This window comes from Pogona vitticeps, chromosome 7 (assembly GCF_051106095.1).
Source record: "Pogona vitticeps strain Pit_001003342236 chromosome 7, PviZW2.1, whole genome shotgun sequence".
NCBI lineage: Eukaryota > Metazoa > Chordata > Lepidosauria > Squamata > Agamidae > Pogona > Pogona vitticeps.
The window spans coordinates 23,939,807-23,956,317 of NC_135789.1; the positions used below are offsets into that span (position 1 = coordinate 23,939,807).

Below are 16,511 nucleotides of genomic sequence, written 5' to 3' on the forward strand. Positions count from 1 at the left end.
GGGGAATAGCCAAGACCCTTCCCTTTTCTATTTAAGGAAGTGTCAGGCATTTGAAACTCGGCCACAAGTGGTTTTATTCCAGAGACCTACAACTGGCACCAGCTGCCACAGACGGGCCGCCTCCAGTAACTTCCAGAAGCTGCGATACCATTCAAGAATCGCTTTCCTTCTTTGTTTACTTTATGGATCATAATCGCAGGGTGTTCGTTATCCCCCTCGGACCCCAGAGCAACACGTCAAATTAAGACGAAAGCATGCCAAGGTTTAGAAAAACCAGCTCAAGTGATAGAAAAAGAAAGCGACCAAAAAATAAAAATAAAAATCAGGAGGCAGATAAAACCATCGCATGGGGGGGGGGGAAGCAAGTTGACATTAAAATGTCTTGGCAGGTTAAAAACCTTTATATCTATATAAGAAGGTTATTTACAGAAGTACGCTGCCAACGATGATGATGATTAAACCATGGAAAAGGTTGCTATACAGTACTTACTGCCATCTAACAGGTTTCTCCTAGAGGAGACTTAGCGAAAGAGCTTTCTAAAATTATATTCTTTTTATTTTATTTTTCCATCCATTCTTTAAATTTTGCACCTGAGTGGGGTGACATAAAGCACAGAAATAGATGGGGGTGGGTGAGGAGACACCTTCCCCTCCAAAGAGAAGCAAACAATCTCAATTTGGAGAGAAACGGACCAGGTTTTTCAAAAATGTCCGAGGAGATCCAACGAATTGGATATTCTATTTGCTGCTCCCCGATAAGATTTCTTACATTCCTAGTGAAGTGGCCAAATCCTGCACTGCCACTAGAAGCGTGCCACCGTCTCCTGACCCCGTGAGGTCTTCTGAGTCCCCCTGCCCAGGTTAGAGAGGTCTTGTTTAACTTTACTTTCTAGGAGAGCCGGGGGGGGATTGAGGGTTATACGTGTCTCCTAAATTCATCTCATAGCGTGATGTTTTCAAAAACTATTATATCCTTCCACGCCACTGGCTGACTTAGAACTTATTTTTTAACTTTTAAAGTCGTAAAAGTGCCAGAGGGTGCACTTGACCCCAAGGTCTCTGATATTACGTGATTTTATCTAAGATACATTTTTATCTTCCTGGTCATTGATCATAATAAATTATTATGTTTTTCTCTTTCTGCAGGGTATGGGTTTCAAGTAACCCCACCTCCAGGGATGCTGGAGGACACCAAAGGCTATATCGATAGCCTGATCTCTGGGCCCCTCTCGTGGCCAGTTCTGGTAACGTCATCGTTAAAAATATATTTTGAGTGGATTTTTAAAAATAATACTTTTAATATTTTCAGACTGTGGATAAGTGAATCAGTGGATATTTGATCCCGTGGATAAGGGGCTCCTACTGTACCGTAATAGCAGATAAAGTCCCAATATCGCCCTGGGCACAAATCTCCATAAAAGATGACTAAATACAGGTACCCATTTACTGTTGTTCTTTATAGGCCACGTGTTCAAATGGTGGGGACAGCGATAAGATCCACCGTCCGATTAACGAATGCTTTATATTAGTGTTCCTGCAAATCTTGAGGGACTCTGGCTCCCATCAGCCTGAGCCAGCATGATGGGAGCTGGAGTAAGACAACATCTGGAAGGCCTATTTCTAGTTTTAAAAAATAGTAACTTAGAGAGGTGTGATCCGGCCCACCGTGTCATATGCCTTCATTGCATCCCGGCTGGATTACTGCAAAGTGCTTTACGTGGGGCTGCCTTTTGAAAGTGTTCAGAAACTTTAGTGGGTCCGAAATTCTGCAGCCAGATTGCTAACCGGGGTGGGTCACAGGGATCACAGAGAAACCCCTCCTTGTTACAGCAGCTCCCACTGGCTGCCGATCCATTTCCGGGCACAATTCAAAGTGCCGGTTCTAAGCTATAAAGCCCTAAATCGTTTGTGGCCATCATCTGGCTTGTGGCCTTTCTCTGGGTCCCGCCACCTGGGCACCTGGGAGAGAAGGCTTCTCTGCGGCTGCTCCCAGAGCCTCTGGAACTCCCTGCCACTGGAGGCCAGGCTGGCCCCCCTCTTGGCTCTCCTTCTGCAAGCAGATAAAAGGCCTTTCTCTCCAGGCAAGCTTTGGTTAGTTGCCTTGTTGCTTGGGATGCGTTTTTGGGTGATGATTTTCTTTGCCTTTTTTTTTTTTTTTTGAGCGTGGCTTCTTTGATTCTTTAAAAATATTTGTGTGCTCGCTCTCTTTAGCTTTTGTATATTGTCTTTTAATGACGTAAGGAAAAAGGCAGGGAAGAAACAAATACACCAATAAATTCTCGGTCCAGCCAGCAGGTGGAGCAAAAGCGCAGATTCAGGAGAGGCGGAGGATCCGTCCGCTCTAGGAGACCAAAAAAAGCAGAGAGAAATCCCAGGGACTTCGCTGCAAGCGGAGTTTTTTTTTGCACGCCTGGCGTAAGTCAAAGCGGGAAATGTTCTTACTGGCCGTGCATTGCCGTGCATCCTCCCCTCCCTCGCTAAGGATTCACTGCACCGCTGTGCCTGATTTTTGCCCCAAAGCAACCAGGATGCAAAAAGTGCAAGCCTTCGGGGCCCTTTGGAAGCGAAAATATTTATTTCAGGCTCCCTGAACATCGCCAGGTTTTTGTTTCGGTTGCCGATGGTTTTTATTTTTACTACTTTGGTTTTGCTGTCGCGGAAACAACTTGAGTCCAGCATCCTGAGACCGGGAGAGACATCCTCCTGAGCAGGAGCCGGCCTGGGAGGAGATCCATGTTCTGTGAATCGTTCCAGCTCTCTTGATTCGCAGCTCACTCTGTCTTGTGGCGGTGAGTTCCGCAGTTTAACCTGGAGCAAGCACACGCTGTGGCAGAAATGAGTGCTTTTGTTCAGCATTCCATCCCGCCGGATGTGGCTGTCTTTTTATTTATTTCATTCCATTCCCACCTGCTTTGGGATTTCCATTCTTTCACCCCAAAGTATACTTGTTTTGGGGCTTTCTTTTTCTTTCAACTGGGTTCTTAGAAATCCGTGAAGGCCCAGTAACCCATATACATCCAGCACTCGGCTCTGCAGTTCATTATCATAATTTAATAAGCAAAATTAAGAAGTTGTGATTTTGTTAGTGGTGCATGAATTCTGGCTTGTTTAAACCACGATTTCATTAGTGGAGCATGAATTCTGGCTTGTTTAAATCACGGCTTGTTACAGCCAAACCCAGAATCTTGAAAGAAATGGGAGAAAAGCAGCCTGGCAGTGGAGAAAATAAACTGTGTTTTTTTTGTCACCTGCAGAATAGCAGGTGGCTACAGTGGATTGTAGTTGTTATGTGCCATCAACACATAACAGACATAACAGTCTTTGACTTATGGTGACCCCATGGATGAGAAATCTCCGAAAGGTCCCGTCCTTCAACAGCCCTGCTCATCTCTTGCAACCCAAGCTCGTGGCTTCTTTTAGGGAGTGAGTCCATCTCACATTTGGGCTTCCTCTTTTCCTGCTGCCTTCCACTTTTCCCAGCATGATTGTCCCCCCCCGCTACATAATCCTGCCTTCTCAGGATGTGCCCAAAGTCCGATAGCTTCAACATTTTTGTCTCCAGGGAGAGTTCAAGGTTGATGTGATCTTGGACCCACTTGCTTTTCTTTCTGTCTATCGTTTCCACAAAGCTCTCCTCCAGCACCATTTCCCCCCCCAAACAAATCATTTTTGTCCCTGTCTGCTTCCTTGACTGCCCAACTTTCACACCCGTACATGGTGCTGCAGCAACACGGGGGGGCTAATAGAAAATATCGCTTAGCATGAACTGCCATCACGACCTTTGGTGGATCAGCACCTTTTTATAGCTACAGCGTGGCATTCTTCGTGAGGAATTGAGGAAGGGGATGCAGTTTCGTAACATTTGAATGAATTAAGTCCGGATTCCTTGTGGTGTTTTAGTGAAGATCTGGTAAGTGCTCGTTTATGGGCCACTGGGCCAAATATGTGATGGCTTGTCTTTGCTTCTTTATTTTTTCCACCCAGAAAAGCGAGTCAGCCTTCTTGTCTTGCTCTAGCCTCCAAGGTTTGAGATGATCTTGCGTGTCGGGCTGTGCCCGGGCCTCACAGAGGAGATGGTGGCCCTCCTGAAGACTCACGGCGTCAAGACAGGTAAAGACTGCCCCTCTACTGGGTTGGGGGGGGGTGGAAGAGCGACATTGTGCAGGGTCCTAGGGTGAATGTTGAACCTTTCCAAGCGTGGCAGACCGAGAGAGCCTTAAAATAAGGGAATGGCTGCTCTGTAGAGATGGGGCTTTGGAAACGATCCGTAAGGTCACCCAAGATCCACAGAATTCTTTCTCTGTGACACTATCTGTGAATGTGGTTCTCACCCCCCCACACACAGAGAGAGAGAGAGAAGGTGGCTGGCTGCTCGCTGGCCTGCAGCAGAGTTTAGAAAAGTTACTTTTGTGTCTTGAAACTGAGCGACCCAACTTGAAGTTGGGAGGGAGTTGATGGCAAATTATTTTATTATTACTATTTTCTTATTTTATGCTTTTCCGATGCACTTAGAGGCCAACTACTATTTTTAAGACCTGTTTCATCTGTGCTCTTGTGTGCAGCCTTGTTGTCTATAAAGCAATAAAGTACAGTAGGACCCCCATATCTGCGAGAACAACAATATCCACCAATTCACTTATCTACCGTCCGAAAATATTAAAAATATTACAAGAAAAATCCTAGAAATGTATCTCTAAAAGATGAAGTTACCAGAACTGGCCACTGGAGGGAGCCATGCTATTAAAATTGCATTCACCATAACCCACATTTTTCAGCATCTGCTGGTGGTGCTTGGAACCGATTCCCAGGAAAATTGGTAATTTTGACGGCAGGCTACCATTTATTGCTTGTATTGAGGCACAGGTTGCATTCCTGGGCGTGTGCTCAGTCGATCCGTGCACATAACCAAGAATACAACCGGCACCTCATTAATAAATGGACATTTGCCAGCAATATGTGTGCGATTTCCTTTCTCCAACCATAAATCTGCACTTGGAGTCTGATAAAAAGCATCTTTAATAGACTCAAGAGGGCAGGGGTGGATTGAAAAGAACAAAATTTTTTTTAACCATAGCAGGGGAATTCTCTATTTGAGATTCTAGTGAGACATGCAGTGTGTGAATGCTGGCTGGTAAATAAATATTTTGTCTCTCAAATATTTTGTTAGTGGTGGATTTTGTCTCCTCTGATGTAGAAGAACTTGCTCAGAAGTGCTCCTTATCTTACAAGGTGAGTTTTTGATTTCTTCTGGTGATCAATACTGAATGTTTCCTCTTGGTTCCATCCCCCCCCCCCCCACTATACTGTGCATTAATTTATTTTTTTTTTAAATGTTCCTAAAGAGTAATCTCTTATGAAGGGAGGCAGAGAGCATGCCTAGAGACAGATTTCATGTGGCTTTTCTTTTCCGCGCACAAAACAGGTGATAAACGATCCACGTCTCGCTTGGTGATCCCAAAGCTGCTTGTCTTTTCTGAACCTGCCATCTTTTTGAGAACGGGAGCAGGGATTTGGGCTGGGTTAAGAAGTTGCAGTGACTTTAAGCAACTAAATGGGACCCTCTCCTAGCCCAAACGATCTTGCTCTTCTTAAGGATAGTTTGGCCTTGATTTGATCTGGCTTTCTTCATTATCCAGCTTTCACTTCTGCACATAATAACTGAAAATACAACTGCGTTGTATACAGTTGATTTTGGTGTATCGCACTGCGTTGTAAGTTGTTATAAACCATCAAATCATCCCTATGAACAAACAATCTCCAGAATGTCCTGTCTTCAGCAGCCTTGCAAACTCAACCCTGTGGCTTCCTTGAGGGAGTCCGTCCATCTCGTATTTAACCTTCCTCTTTTCCTGTTGCCTTCCGCCTTTCCCAGCACGATGGTCTTTTCCAGAGAACCCTGCCTTCTCAAGATGTGCTCAAACAATCTTGTGTTATTTTAAACATGAACAAGGTCTCTTTATATCTATTTTTGGAATAAGCCTTCGTGGGCTATAGGTATTGTTTTAAAAGCCCGTGAGCTGTGTTTGTGAAAACATAGACCAAATAAAACATTTCAGGTGTATCAGGGCTGTTGTTTCCCACCCCACACCAGCTTAACACGGCTTCCTGCCGGTCCATCCACCACTGAAACTCTTCTAGAGAAGCTGTCCCGGGAGCATCTCTTTTTACCAAGAGCATCATGAAGCTTGGGAAGGGTGCTAGAACCTTGTAGGGCACAGAAACGAACATTTCCCAGCCAGGTTTGCTTCTCTTGGAGAGCAGCCATCCAAGGGCTGTGTGGATGAGTGGGTAGAGATGGGCCGTGGGGGGGAGATCCTCTTGGCCTCTCCCCCCCCCCCGGAGGGTTGGGCTGAATCTGCCCCACGTTTAGGATGCATTTTCTTCCTCTGCTCTTGTTGCAGGGCTTGGTGGCGGTCAGGCGGGTGTTGCTGGCCCAGTTCTCCTCTTTTCCAATCAACGGGGCCGATCTCTACGAAGAGCTCAAGACCTCCGTGGCCATCCTGTCTACGGGGATCTTGAGGTAAGGGGCTACAGTCCCAAAGCAGGTCTTATGGGGTGGGGTGTCTTCCAACTTAAAATGGTGCTTTGGTTACTAGTTTTGGGAGGGCTCGTAACTAAAGCAATGGTGGGCCTTCAAGATGTTCGATCCTCAGCCCCCAGGGAGCAAGGGTGCTGTTTGGCTTGCTGTTTTCTTTCTCTCTCCCCAACCCCCCCCCCCCCAAAATAGCTCCACTCAGCAGGACTAGCCTTGAGAAGGCGTGCAAGCTGTTGACTAGATCATTAGAGGTGTCTCACCCCTCTAGCAAACGGCCGTGATTCATTCTAGCTTCCTGTTTGTTGCTTCTTTTAATTCGGGACTTGCGAAGGTTGGTGGAGCCAGGGGCCTGGGTTTTACCCCTCCCCAGACTGTTGTGCGGGGAAAAATGCCAAAAAAATATTGCATTTGGTACAGGGCACACACACACCCGTCCGTGAACCCAGAAGCGGCTGGATGTGGGCTTCCAGTTTTGGAAAAGGCATGTCTTTGGGGGGGGGGGTATGAAACGAGTCACACGCCAGTGAAATGTATTTAAAAGATGAATCGCTGTGCTTGGAGGTTTGGAGAAGCTGCAGTTTCACTTCTGGAGCGTTTGGGATGTTGACAAGGGCGATTAAAATGCAGTTATGATGACAAAGGTGAGCAGTGAGAAGTCAGAGGAGCCCAGGCATGCTGAGACTTTCTAAGCAGCAGGGTGGATGGCCCCTACCCCATGTTTTTGCAGACTTCACTATAAACCACACAGCAGCCAGAAGAGAAGTGACTGGTGGTCTGAGAGGGGCTGTGCCCAGTTGTTTTAAAAGTGTTTTAAACATTGATTTTATTTGCCATTTTAATAGAATGTTGAATTCTTTCAAAATATTTGTGTACTTAACGTTTTTGGCTTTTCAATCCTGTTTTTAATGATGTAAGCCGGTGTGGGTCCTTTTGGAGAGAAAGGTGGGATAGAAATGATTTAAGGAAATAAATCATAAGCAAGTGAGTTTCCTCCAGAACAGGGTATTGTTTGCAAACTGAGACGGCTTTCAGACAAAGTATGGGTGAGGGGTTTGCTCCTGGGTGGGCAGTGAAGAGCCATGAGCCTTGCAAAAGACCTGCTCCTAAATAACGGATATGGCCCCATTCAACAGCTGGCATAATTGAACTCTTCTTCCGAATGTGTGTGTGGCTACAGGGAATGTCACCATGAGCCCTTGACGTTTCTGAATTGACCCTTACATCATTCTTGAGACGACGAGAATCAACGTGTCCTGAAATTTCCTTTTCTCCCCACTGGGGAATCTGTTTTAGCTTAGACAAGCTGCTCGACTCCGGTTTGTATACTGGGGAATTGACCGAGTTCGTGGGAGCACCTGGCAGTGGGAAAACTCAGGTAGGTCTCTCTGAGATCTGGGGTAAGATGTCCAACAGCCAGGGGCGGCTGGTCTCTAAGGGGTCACCACCCCCACACCTTCTGCTCAGGCTAACCCTAGGCAGGCCTCACGGGCTCCATCCCTATCAAAAGTGTCAAGCCCTTGCGTGTGTTCTGTTTCTGCTGTACATATCGGTGAACGTCTTCTTGCTTGCCGCCATGTCTGTATGAAGCTGAAATCAGTGGCTCTCCTCCTCCCCAGAGAGCAGGGGCTATGTCCTGGGCTTAGTGTTGATTCATATTATTTCTTTATTTAACTTATTTTTTTTACCCTGCCTTTGTGCTTAAAAAAGGACTTACAGCATGGAAAGATAGTTTTTAAAAGCTAAAGAACAGTAAGTAGACAAATATTTTAAAAGGATCAAATACCACACTAAAAACAATAAGCAAGGTGCTTATATTTCACAGGTAACTTGGATGAGGGCATGGATGGGGTGCTTATCAAATTTGCTGAGGACCTCACATTGAGAGGGGTAGTTAATTCCTTGAGAAGGGAGAATCAGGATTCAAAATGACCTTAATCAATAAATATGTGCCATTGAGTCAATGCTGATTTATGGTGACATTTTTCTGGGTTCTCCCTGAAAAGAATACTCAGAATTGGTTTGCTGTGTCCTTTTTTTTTCCAGGGGAGCCCGGAGATTGTGCAGCTTGCCCAAGGCCACCCAGTCTGGCTGTTTTTTTTTTTTTTTTTTGGGCGCCTAAGTAGAGAATTAAATTCCAAACCTCTGGCTCTAGCTGCCAAATCCTTAAACCACAGAGCTCTTCAGCCAGCTCAAAAGGACTGCAACAGATTAGAAAATTGGGCTAACAACAAAAATCCAAAAAATCCAAATAATATTGCTTATTACATACTAAATTCTAACATGCACCCCATAGCCACGGGACCCCATTTAACAATATTTTTATTACAAACTACCTTCCCAAAATTGTATAAAATATTCTTTAAAGACTTTCCCCCTTCCTTTCACTAAGGCAAATTCCACAGATTTACCCCAAATATCATAAAAATTGTTAGAACCTATTTCCCCTCTTTTTATTTTGAGTTCAATAAGTCAATTTATCATTTAATGCAATGTCCCAGACTTCATTATACCAATCGTCTAATTTAATATCATTTTTGTCTTTCTAAAACCTAGCTATTAATATTCTAGCACTTGTCATAAAATTAGTGACCAATTCTTTCGAGTAATAATCCAAATCTATGTTATCAAAAATAGATTTTAGCATTAAAATCAATATCTTTACCAAATATATCACACATTTCCTTAAAAATTAATTCCCAAAATTTCTTAACCAGTTTGCATTCCCACCACATATGAATGGATAAAAGGATCTAGAAGTCCCAGTAGATGACAAGATGAACAAAAGCCAGCAGGGTGATGCGGCAGCAAAAAACCTGAATGCAATTCTATGCTGATTTGATAGAAACCATTTTGGAAGAGTCTCTCTCTCTCTCTCTCTCACACACACACAAGTTCTCTCCTTTCTGTTCTATTGTTATATTTCCAGGTTTGCCTCAACATAGCAGCCCACGTAACACACAGTCTCCAGCAAGATGTCCTGTATGTTGACTCCACCGGTGGCTTCACGGCCACCCGCTTACTACAGTTGCTTCAGGGCAAGACTGAGAATGAGGAAGAGCAGGTGCAGATGTTTTACTTTTTTTTAAAATGTTAAATGTATTTTTCTTGGAAGCCTCCCCCAAAGCAGAAATTGATGGGTTTCGATCATGCAAGAGGACCCTGTATCTGCGAGGAACCAGTTTGAAGCCTGCCACCTTGATGGATGCTGAAAAATGAGTACAGTGGTGCCTCGCTTAGCAATTGCTTCGTTTAACGATGTATTCGCTTTGCGATGGATTTCTTTGAGGAAATTTCCCCATCGTTTAATGATGTTCTCTATGGGGGAATTTCACTTAACGATGTCCGTTTTTGCTCATTTAAAAGTGTCTTAAAATGTTTGAAACCTGTTTTAAATGCTTGGATTCGGTAGTGCACCTTCTGAAACATGTGCAAACTTAATTTGTTTTTGTTCTGAGTCTTCGTTAATTTTTGGTGATTTTTTGTTTTTTCCCTCATTGAAATCCATTGAACTGTCTGTCCAATGGATTTTAATGAGGGAAAAAACAAAAAATCACAAAAAATTAACGAAGACTCAGAAGAAAGCCAAACTAAGTGTGCATAGGTTTCACAAGGTGGACTAACTATTCCAAGCATTTAAAACATGTTCCAAACATTGTAAGACACTTAAAAATGAGCAAACACGGACATCGGAAAGCCATTCAAAAGCACTGAAGTGCTTTTGAATGGCTTTCCGTTGGGGAAACATTGTTTCACTTAGTGATGTTTCCCATGGGGATTTTCGCTTAAGGACGTTAATCTGTTCCAATTGGAACGGATTAACCGGTTTTCAATGCATTCCTATGGGAAATGGTGTTTCACTTAACGATGTTTCCCATAGCTATGGGTTTTTTTGAACCAATTAACATCGTTAAGCGAGGCACCACTGTATTATAGCTAACACTATGATACAGTGGACCCTTGACTTACAGACGGCTTGACTTACAGACTTTTTGAGTTACAGACTTCTCTGGCCGCAAAATTTAGGTTTGACTTGCAGACTGAGATTTGACTTACAGACCAGAAAAAAACCAAAATGGAACAAAAACGGCCTGTTACGGGATTAATGGGTTTTCAATGCACTGTAGGTCAATGGAGACTTGACCTACAGATTTTTTGACTTGAGAACTGCCTTCCAATACAGATTAAGTTCTCAAGTCAAGACCCCACTGTAATCATAATGAGTGCTGTACATAGCATGGTCTCTGGCTCCCTCTAGTGGCCAGCTCTATTAATGAGACTTGAATTTAGGAGAATTTTAGGGGTTTTTAGTTCCCACAGAGTGATGAAGATCACCAGGTGACTTTGGGCCAGTCATGCTTATTTCTTGTGCTTCTCAGGGGTGTGGAACTTAAATTAGATTCCTGCATTGAACAGGGGGCTGAATGCAATGGCCTTATAGGCCCCTTTGCCATTATTCTACAATTCTAGGCATTATTATAGTAGGAGCCCCTTATCTGCAGAATCGGTATCTGCTGATTCACTTATCCACAGTCTGGAAAAAAAATTAAAAAATTAAAAGGAAAAATCCTAGAAATACATATTTCTAAAGATGAATTTACCAGAACTGGCCACTAGAGGGAGCCAGAGACCATGCTATGTGTAGTACTGTATTCACTATTAAAATACTATAATCCTCGTTTTTCAGCATCTGTGGGGAGGTTGGAACTGATCCCCTGCGGATATTGGGGTGTGTGTGTGTGTTCCTACCGTACATTGATTCCACCAGTCTACCTTCTAGGGTTGTTAGCACTGAAACAAAAATAATACAGTATTGATGAAACAATGAGAAGTTTTGGGCGATCTCAAAAGTCAACCTTCGAAAGTATTTTTCTGTACACATTAGAACAAGGACTTGGGCGTCTCTGCCTTACCTGGCTTTTCCACTCCTGACACTGCAGGCGGAAGCGCTACGGCGGATTCAGGTGGTCCGTGTGTTCGACGCGTACAAAATGCTAGTTGTATTCCAGGAGTTTCGAAGCAACGTAGCCCAGCAGGTGAGGAGGGGCTTCTCAAATCATACCCGCTTGCCAGAGATCAAGAAAGCCAGCATGATGTAGGGGTTGGGGAGATTGTGCTTCAGGCTTGGATTGAAGTCCCGGGAGATCCAGATTCAAATTCCCAGGCTGCCATGAAACTGACCAGGTGACCTCACCAGGTTATCTCGAGGGCTGAAATGAGATGGAGAAAAGCTATGTAATTTCATGAGCCTTCAGCTCATGGGAAGATATGAAGACAGTCAATCTCTTTTTTGAAGCCGTATTAGTTCTAATCTTTGTCCTGGAATGCCTTTCTCTATAACCCTAGCTTTGTTTCTTAGCGGTGAAGGAACAGCACTCGGTACATGCTCAACCACACTCTTTTCTGTTGCAGCCGTGCATCCCTTGAAATCTGACCTGAGAAACAGATTCCAGAGCTGGATCCACTTGCCACAACTTTCTCCCATTCTGTTTCTCTCCATTTTCTGTCTTTTGGGGCCATTTAAAGATTTCCTTAAAGGAAACGGGGGGGGGGGGGACCCAAAATAATTGAGCACTAAAACTACGTATGTGCTTTAAGTCTCATCAGATGGTAAGATTTTCCAGCTATTGTGGCAGATCCAGATGCTTTCATCAAAACAACAGAACTGACCACCTTTTAAGATTTATTTTTGAATATTTTCATCTCACCTTTCTCCTTAAAAAGAACGCTTAAAGACATCTGTAGTGCCTCTGTTGTGATCTTAAAATGTTTTAAACTGAATCCTTTCTTTTAATTTCTCTTTTTATGCTCTGCTTTTGTCACTGACTGCATTTTTATTTGCCTAAACCTTTTAAATCTCATTTGGAGCCACCTTGAGTCCCAGTTCTAGAAATAAAGGTGGAATATCCATGAGTCTAACAATGAGTTAAAGAAATAAACAATGTTTTCCCGGTGTTAAATTCAGATTTTTGCCACTGGGGTTTCAAACTGCATGTAGTGCCAAGTACAGCTAAGTTGTTTTTTTTGGGGGGGGGATATGCCTCCTGTAGCCCCCCCCGATGTTGCCAATGAGATTCCATTTAGGGCACATCTGTCTCTTTTAAATTAAATTTTGCTTTATCTTCTTTTTTCCTTTGTGTTCCCCCCCCCCCCCACAGATCATGAATGCATCAACGCCAGCCAAGGTTCTGGTGGTTGACTCTATTTCTGCAGTCGTTTATCCTCTCTTGGGAAGCCGGCAGCCGGAGGGTAAGGAGCACCTGGCCCGTCTTTACCAGAGGTCTTGGATGATGGGATCTGTAGTCCAAACCCTTGGAGAGTGCTGTGCCAGAGACAGCTGATCTCACATTTCAAGAGGGGGAGGCAGGAAATGTGGATTGAAAGAGAGAGGGAAAGGTGACCCACGGATTCCCGTGGCTCTCCTGTGCCCCACTATATCTTCACAACATCCTGGTGAGGTAGGACGGGCTGCGAGAGAAGGTTAAAGGTCACTCAGTGAATTGAGTTTAAACCCAAATGTGCCCAGCTCTAGTTCAACCGTGTGGCCGAGGGACTGTGTGCAGCCCCCCCGTTGTCCCAAAATGCAGGCCCCGCCTCCAATTAATTATGCTTTTAAATAGAGGCTTTAATGACATGGTAGGCAATTTTTTTAAAGGCCTCCCAACATCTTTGCTCTCAAAAAGTTTTTTAAAAAATACTCATTTTGGCCACTAGATGGGGCAAGAGGGCTTTTTTTCAGGAAAAAAATTATTTTTGTAAGATTTTTAAGGGGTTGTGGGTTGTGTAGGAGTGGCGTGGGCTCTCCTCAGGTCCAGAGATGGGCGTGTGTGTCCCCCCTTCTAACAACTGGCAAGGGGCTGTGTAAGTGACATGCAATGTGAGCTAATCACAAAACCTGGATTATTACTCTAACTTCTCTCTCTCCTTTCTCCACCCACTCCCCAAACCTAGGCATGGCCCTCATGATGCATTTGGCTTTAGACCTTAAAATGCTGGCCAAAGATTTTGGAATGGCAGTTGTGGTAAGTGTCAGAGAGCTATCACTGCATTATGTTTACCTTTGGCCTAGCTGTACGGAATGGAGTGATAAGGAAGAGGAGGGTATGTGTCTTCCCTGGTGTGCAGTCGTGGAGGTGGATGGCTCCAGTGTTAGTGGGGCTGTGGATCCACTCCAGGTTTTAGTTTGGTTTTCAGATGAGCTCTTCAGGTTGTTGAACACTGTTCCCCCCCCCCCCCACAGTTTCAGCACCTTGGAGAGCTTTTTTTTAAATGTTTCAGCTAGAAATGGGCGCGAACCGCCTTTCAGGAGTTCCCTGCCACGCCTCCTCTGGCAGGCACCCAATCAGAGGCATTGCCTCAGGAGGCGGGGCGGGGAATTCAGGGCACTGCCTCTGAGTGGGTGCCTGCTGGAGGAGGCAGGGCTGGGGACCACCAACCATCCAAAGATTCATCTGAAGCTTCATGACGGTATCTAGTTTCAGCTAAAATCTGGAGTGGATTCGTCACCACACTGACATAGGAGCTGCTGGTCTCTGTGTCAGAGGGGGCAGCTTGTACTGTACTTGCCCAGATGTTCATGGATTGCAACTCCCATCAGCCCCTACCATGGGATCTGTTGGTTGGGGGGCTAAGGGTTTCAGCCACGCAGCGGCCAACCTGCTCCATGAAACCAGAGGACTTTTCATTTCTTGTTTACTTCGAGTCCCCTTTTGTCCAGGGAGCTCTGGCGGCTTCCGTTCTCCCCTTTTCCCTCACAACAGCCCTGCAGAGGAGGTTAAGCCGAGAGACGGTTCATCCTGAGGGTTGGACCATCCCAGGCAGCCATCCTGAAAGGGGGGGGTCACTCAAACCTGCCCGCTCTGCTTTTAGCTGACAAACTACGTGACCAGAGACGCCAGCGACGGCCTCCTTAAGCCGGCCCTGGGGCGCTCCTGGAGTTTTGTGCCCAGCACCCGAATTTTGCTGGAGGGCAGCAAGGATTCTGCTGGAAAAGCCACCACCTTCCGAAAAGCCTATTTGATGAAAAGCCCCCGGCAGGTAAGAACGGGTGGCCATTTTTGGTGCCCCTGCGTAGATCTAAGTGCAATCCGGGCAACATGGAGGCAGTTTGGTTAAAACATTGTGTAGCTCATGAGTTATGGGTGGCCTAAAAATTATGGTGGTGATTTCATGTGCCTGTAAGGCTGATCAAGGTTTCTTACCGAGTGCACAGCCAGACTTGCAACTCAGCATCTGATAGGTCAAGATGAGATTTTCATGTCTCTTGGACTACAGTTCCCGTAATTCCCCATTATGGGATGTCTACCTGACAGACACCTAAATATGGCTCACTGGGGAGAAAAGGTAGCTGCTTTTAACCTGCGCTAAAAACAGATGCTGCTAAGAAGACAATTACCATGTTAAAATTGAGCATTAAAATTAAGCCCTTTAGAAGCACGGGAAGAGAAAGAGAAAATGTAGACACTCATACCCCAAAATATTAAAAAAGACCTTTTCCCCAATAGACATTCAGGGCCCAAAAGCCAGCCAGACTCAGTGAAAACGTTTTGTTTGCTGATGGAAAGGAACCAGCAGTGGTGGAAGGGAGTTCCACAACCTTACCTGTAAGGTTGGCAGGACAAGGGGATTTTTCTCCCTGACAATCTCAAGGGCTGCGTCATAGACAGTCCTTCTAGCTTGCAGGGCAGTTTATGGGGTGCAGGAGAGAGACCTGTTTTGTTCCTCAATAAAGGAAAATGGGTGGGGACCTGAAAGTGCTGCCCCATTGGGGCTGGCGCCATCGTTGTCACCCACGGCTTGTTACCTAATGTGGCTGCTCCGCTCTCCATCATGATAGGACCGGCCCTGGCAGAAACAAGTAACCTCACGGCCTTCTGCCTTTGCCTTTTACAGCCTGTTGGGATTCAGGTGGTGTTGAATCTCGAGATGCGGGACCAGACAGAAGACACTCAGTACATTTCCTGTGAGGGGCCGTAACAGAAGATGCTGGTGGGTGTAGCTGGCTATGCAGCAGGTTGCCAATACTGAAGTGGAGACACCTGTCGGACTTTTGGGAAAAAGAGGGAAACTGGGACTGGTTCTTGGTGGATTCCAATCTGGTGATCCTCTTTGGAAGAGCTGGCAGCTGGCCTCTTGTTCAAGTCAAAAACACAGGTTGTTGATAAATTAAAACATGAGAAATATGTCTGTGTATTTATGTCACCAGAAAATATGTACAGTGGTGCCTCGCTTAGCAATCGCTCCATTGAGCGACGAAATCGCTTAGCGACTGAGTTTTTGCGATTGCAAAAGCGATCGCTTTGCGATAGTCCCTATGGGTTTTTCCCGCTTTGCAATGATCGCGGGGAAGCGATCATGGCAAAGCGACCCTTTTTTAACAGCTGATCAGCGCTTTCAGAATGGCCACTGGGAAAACAAAATGGCCGCCTGCTGTGTTTCCTCGCTTTAGAGGCACCGAAAATGGACGCCCTTATGGAGGATCTTCGCTTAAAGGTTAGTTTTTAGCCCATAGGAACACATTAATCGCGTTTTAATGCGTTTCTATGGGTGTTTTAATATTGCTTAGCGATGAAATCGCTTAGCAACGTTTTTCCCGAAACGGATTAACGTCGCTAAGCGAGGCACCACTGTATTTGTTTACAGATCCACCAAATGAGAAGCCAGAGGATGTGCTGGGTATTTAATTATCGTTTTGTGCCCAAATCTAACTTTCACATGCTGGACGAGCTCGCCAGATGGAGCGGAAGAAATCAAAGTTATTAGATTTCTCAACATCGGGAAAGACTTTATGTTTTCCCTTTCTATGTGGCTGAGGTATAAAATCCAAGTTTCTTTTAGAAGGGGATCTCTAGATTGCCATCTGGGGACCCCTATTTGAGAACCACCGGTGAGGGCAGACAGGAAAAATTACATTTTGTAGATTACAATTTCTGGATTCTGTTATCCAGCATGGTGACCATGCAGGCTGGCTAGCAGATAT

General features: G+C 45.0%; 1 protein-coding gene across 1 annotated transcript; it reads left to right on the forward strand.

The window, feature by feature from the left end:
• The first annotated feature begins 2,328 nt into the window (after window positions 1-2,328).
• RAD51D (RAD51 paralog D) lies at window positions 2,329-15,714 on the forward strand. Its single transcript, XM_072978332.2, has 11 exons — window positions 2,329-2,789; window positions 3,985-4,110; window positions 5,168-5,229; window positions 6,402-6,520; window positions 7,829-7,910; window positions 9,462-9,596; window positions 11,473-11,568; window positions 12,691-12,781; window positions 13,484-13,554; window positions 14,402-14,569; window positions 15,425-15,714. The coding sequence occupies exons 2-11, from the start codon at window positions 4,032-4,034 to the stop codon at window positions 15,506-15,508; spliced, it is 987 nt and encodes a 328-aa protein (XP_072834433.2). The 5' UTR covers window positions 2,329-2,789; window positions 3,985-4,031; the 3' UTR covers window positions 15,509-15,714.
• The last annotated feature ends 797 nt before the right edge of the window (window positions 15,715-16,511 follow it).